Consider the following 5,126-nt stretch of genomic DNA (forward strand, 5'->3'; position numbering starts at 1 on the left):
TCGCCAGCCGCTACTGGCCCGTGTCTTCCCTGTCGCCCGTTCGGGTCGTCACGCAGTCAACCACGCGTCCCGTGCGACCCCGTAGTGCTTGACAGCGGATTATTGTCCCGTTTCTCGGCCGCAACCAGCGAAGCCTTGGCCTCAGCAGATCACCAACAACTCAAAGAACACAGCACTTTCAGACAGTGCTGGCCGGTTAGAAACAACGCACGTAAGAGTGTGCACTGTTCGGCACATAGAGATACGCTGGCTTGTTTCCCTGTTGTACGCCGGCGTATCTCTATCAGTGCTGTATGATTACAACCTGAAAGGGCTCGGAGATTTGAACCCGTCACAGGCTCCTCAGTACACTCGCAAAAGTCTTTCCTCTTGAAAATGCCGCTCGCGCACAAAATAGCGAGGGAATTACAACATCTGCGGACATGTCGGAGCCAAGCTGAAGCTTTCATCGGCTGTAGAAACTCCACCTTACGATCAACACCTTGCTCCAAGATTTTTCCAGGCATGACCAAGCGCCCGAAACCTGCACTGCAAAACTGCTGAGTCGTTTACCGGTTCACGTTATACAGGCAGGCACGTCCCCACCCACGGCAAACAACCGCCACACTTTCCCCGACGTAGCCCCTCGCGCCATACACAGCGGAAATAGGCTTTCAGATGTAAGGCCCGGCGTCGACGGACTTTAACGACGAACTTAGATTTCTTCTATCAACGTCCGCGACGACGCCGGAGTCGTTGCGTAGCAGAGGACAGCCAGATTCGGGAACGTAGAATACATACTATGGACATATGGACTTACCGGAACAATCCACATACTTCCTCAGTAACTGCTCCTAATCCACTCACACACACAAAGAGTTCTGATGACTTTTTCGGGCAGCCCTAAGAAAGAGAGAAGCCGCTGATGTGCCTAACACCGTCAGAAAAGACGGCAGGGACAGGACCTAGTTTCTCTCTCTCCCGTGCCTACCACCTGAGAATTCAGCTGGACACACACGCCTGACGAAAAACTCGCTCAAGACACTCTGATACTGTGTACGCCGCCGTGGTCCCCCGCATTTACTAAGGGTTGTAGGCAGCCATCTACGTACAGGTTCCCGCGGCATCTGATGCCTTTTCTATAATGAAGCAATAGCACCTCGTCTCTAGTTCCCATCTTCTCGTAAATTCTGTCCGCATCTCCTCAACTTTCTTTTTCTACATCGCGTTCTACGGCCAAGCATCTGCCTGCCGCTACGGCGTACACCGCACCTCCAGACTAGAGAATCCTCAAGCCGCATGAACACGGAACATTTCCAGCAGCTCGAGAACTCGGTTGATTCGTGAGACAGGAAAACGAACTAGAGACGGAATGAGAACTCTTGCTTCGTCCACCGACTTCGGCAGAAGGTTCACAAGTTGGGCAATCTCGTACTGCTGCAAGTCGCCTTCTCTCTCCAGATTGCTGAAAACCCATAACGACACTGACCCAGGACCACATGAGAGACTATCTACGCGATACCTAAAGCACAACGTGACAAGAACATGCCGAAAATCACCGATATTATCCTTGTCGGAAACTCGTACAGAAGGGTGCTCTAATTGTACGCTAGTTAAGGCGCGGCGGAAGCTTTAGCTGAGAGGAGGAACTCACGTACTCAGCTCGTTCTCCAAACACACAGGCGGATCCCTTGTAAAACGTATCGAAAAAGCTTGCTGCCGCTAACCTCAGAAAAAGAAAGCCGATGTGCAGACAAATCAACCACACCTCGAAGGCCGGGACGGCACCGAGATCTTCCAGGAGAGAAGGTCACTATCCCGCGCAGCATTTCTGAGTTGCCGTGAAGAAAAAACCGCACCATAGAGGTGTCTTGATCAACAGGAACTATACAGCGCACAGAAGCACTTGGAAGCGGACATCCCTGCGGGAAGCACCCAGCTTCGTCAGGGCTGCGCTCAAAAACCGTTTTTTCCAGTCGCGCCTAGCCATCTCATGTATACGCCACCGCCGCTCCATTCAGAAAAAAGAACAGGGGTGCGAATCGGTTGTGCCACAGCGAACAGTTGCAACATCTCCGCAGGCTTTTAGTTGCAGTTCTTGCTCTGATAGCGTGATCGGCCAAAGATATAAAGCCACTTACCTTCGGAGATCGACAATCACATTCCGGCTCCTGAGCTTCGCAAAGCGGCTGCTGTAGTCGTAAGATGCCTTGAGCAAACTAAACAGCACACACGCACAAGAAAGGAACCGGAAGAAGCCAGTCCGTATATGCCAGGGCCCTGTGGGGTAATGGATTTACTACAGCTGAACGGCAGCGACAAGAGCAAGTGAAACCAGAAGATCACGACGACACATATGTATCAACAATATCTACGAAGACCTTATGCTGAGCAAGAGAGCAACTGCTGGTCGTACTAGCTTGTCTTTCGTATTTCCGTGAGCACCTGCTAGGTCTCAACTCAAATACAGGAAGATAAACGTACTCCACCTCATGTTTCTAAGTAGATGTGGGGTCCGCGACTTGTTGCGGAGGTTCTAGCCGGAACAGCCTGTATTTTCGCACGCATGAGACTCGAAGAAATCGTGCTCACTTGAAACTGGAAGGCCAACATACGACAAAACGACGAGAGGACAGCAACACCGTCTTCACCTCTTGGAAAGCGATCACGCTATCGGGCGCACCCATACACAGGGAGCGGGGAACGCGTTACCTTCCCCCGGGAACTATAAGGCCCTCACTTAATAACGACTGGCTGACATAACAAAGGTGTCCGCTGGTCGACAACCTCGTTGACATGCTTCACAGCACAGAACATGATCATAAACGAAGAAATACAGCGTACTTCTGAGCCTCCGTAGATCGAGTATTCTGAAGGCGAAGTTGGTCGCTAAGAATCAAGTGGAGTTCGCAGAGATTCAAGCATTTAGACATTCGGACATCTGCAAAGAGCCACAGGCAAAAGAAAAAGACGTGAAGACTATGCGCGCCATTATGAAGAAGTGGAGAACACAACTAGCCCAGCTGTTTTTGTCAGGGCCGCAACGTATGAAGGAAACGGTGGCAGGGGACCTGCATATGCATGTCCCCATATCTCTCGGCATCGAGAGGACGCACTGATGATTACTAAGATGGTTCTCTAGAGTGCTGGACGAGGGGTTTAACTAGACTTAAGTCAAAGGTAGAAACCTTCATCTTGATAAGCACGTGTACGGACAGCAGAACCATCCGTACTTCCTCAATCATGCACCTACCCACCTCCCCCACCCGTGTCATCCAGCTGCCCTCAGCTAAGGAGAAAGGTAACATGGGAAGCTATCTATCCGAGTCCAGAAGCTGACACGACTCTATTTCGGAAAAACGGAGGGGGGCACTGCGGCTTCGACCACGTTGACGACGCAGGAGTACCTGCCAAACTTGCTGACTCTCACTCGCGAAACGCGGCCGAAGCAGGCACCGCGTCCACAGTAAAGAACCGCAGGTATAAGAAGCAAACCGAAGAGTGTTCATGTGTCCTAGTTTCGTAAGTTAGATCACGAAGTGAAACTGGCCTCGCCCCAGCAAGCCGTCGGAAAAAATCATGTCGAAAAGAGCAGCGACTCCTCAAAGCCTCAGTAGAAGCTAAACCCAGGCTCCCCGACGGCGGACCTCTGACAGCTTACCTGTACCCAAGCCGAGAAGGTTCTGCTCGGTCGTGCGCTCCATCACGAAATTCCTTCACGAAGTACAAATTAAGGAACGTGCGCTCAATGTTTTAGCTTTGCTCAGAAAGCCTTTTTTGCTCTGGGTGGTGAGCCAAATCACTTGGGACCTCAGGGACAACGCGCTCGCGCAAGAAAAAAAAGTTTGCGTGTCGTCGACTCCTGTGGACTTCCGTTGCTTACAAAGTGTTGAAATTGCCGTGTCTCTGTAGACCTATGAAGAACTGGACAATGTGAGGCACGCGGGCCTAAGTACCGCGACTGCCAACTGCAAAGAATCGGTTTCCCCCTGGCAATGTATCTGCTTCCTCCCAGGGCGGCACGCAGGCATAACATGCAGGAGAAAAGAAAACGTGAGTGCGTCCGTCTCTCTCTCGGAAGCGAAACGATGAGTTACCAACCTGCCTCCGACCCGTCGAACTGGCGAAGAGCTAAAAGAGGAACTACGAAGGCCGGAACGACAGTGGTCCAGGGGAAGAGAAAGCAAGCCAGTGGAGAGCGAGGCTACTAAAACCCTAGGGAAAAAGCAATACCGCTGTAGACAGATCTGGCAAATGTGAAAAGAAACAGCGGGCAGTTGTATCCAGACCGCACAAACAAACAGCAGCTTCAAGCGAAAGATTCTATCTGTCTTGTTCGGTTTTTGCGATACGCCCGGGTCGTTTCTGCTGGAACTGTCGAGTCGTTGTCGCAACCATACGAGAATCATGGGATATCGCATGCATGTTACTCCAGATAGCACGTCCTCAGCCAGCCGGGTCGCGTTTTCGTGTGACACGACACGTCTCCTGGAAAGCGGTCCTCAAGGTCCCCTGCTGGCTACAGCTGTTCTCAAAGCTAAACGTCCAAGTCGAGAGAGTCTCTTCCGGTCAACTCGTAACTTCGTGACAGTTACAGGTGTCGCCACAGTTAACACTTGAAACAGGTCTTTGGAGAGTTCCAGTGTGTCGCGATCATCGAGTACAGACTGTAGCGTCAGCTTCCTGACTCTGCTGACTCTGCGGCGGCCGTTGAGAGAAAGCGATGCATGCCACGCTTCCGCTGAAGCTCCAAGCGACCGCCCCTTGAGTGTGGTACCGTTTAATGCAAATGAGTCACGAGTATACGAGTGCGGTATGTGCGAGGACCACCCTAGAAGTCATCTTGTTTGACACGTGCGTTATGCGGGCCGCGGACGAAAAAATCAGTCCATGTCCTGGCAAGTCCTACCGTAGCCGTTGCATTCAGCTACTGCGCCGGTGGAACAGGTGAACGCTGCGGTGCTTTTCGGGCGCCACTGAAACAGTCGCCTCAAGAACTTCAATGTTACGCACTACCATCAGCGACCTAGGCGAAGGCTAGTCTGCGCGTGGGAATCGCTCACGACACGGCATTCAGTAGGTGCTGCGGCACTCACGAGCGGCACAACATACAGGGTTGGTTGCGCGTGGAGACCACGCTTACTCAA

At 52.0% G+C, this 5,126-nt stretch overlaps 1 protein-coding gene across 1 annotated transcript; it reads right to left on the minus strand.

Annotated features, from left to right (window-relative positions):
• Nucleotides 1–16: 16 nt before the first annotated feature.
• On the minus strand, nt 17–4,345 carry CSUI_001548 (uncharacterized protein). The gene is made up of 4 exons (XM_068061754.1): nt 3,641–4,345; nt 2,824–2,920; nt 2,121–2,198; nt 17–1,444 (listed from the first exon to the last, which is right to left on the minus strand). Exon 4 carries the CDS (start codon nt 504–506, stop codon nt 150–152), a length of 357 nt encoding a protein of 118 aa, XP_067926270.1. The 5' UTR covers nt 507–1,444; nt 2,121–2,198; nt 2,824–2,920; nt 3,641–4,345; the 3' UTR covers nt 17–149.
• Between the last annotated feature and the right edge of the window lie 781 nt (nt 4,346–5,126).

The sequence above is a fragment of the Cystoisospora suis genome, assembly GCF_002600585.1.
Source record: "Cystoisospora suis strain Wien I chromosome Unknown contig_624, whole genome shotgun sequence".
NCBI classification, from domain to species: Eukaryota; Apicomplexa; class Conoidasida; order Eucoccidiorida; family Sarcocystidae; genus Cystoisospora; species Cystoisospora suis.

Excerpts from the sequence above, each read along its gene's own strand:
- CSUI_001548 (XM_068061754.1), bottom strand. The coding sequence starts at position 506 with ATGCCTGGAAAAATCTTGGAGCAAGGTGTTGATCGTAAGGTGGAGTTT.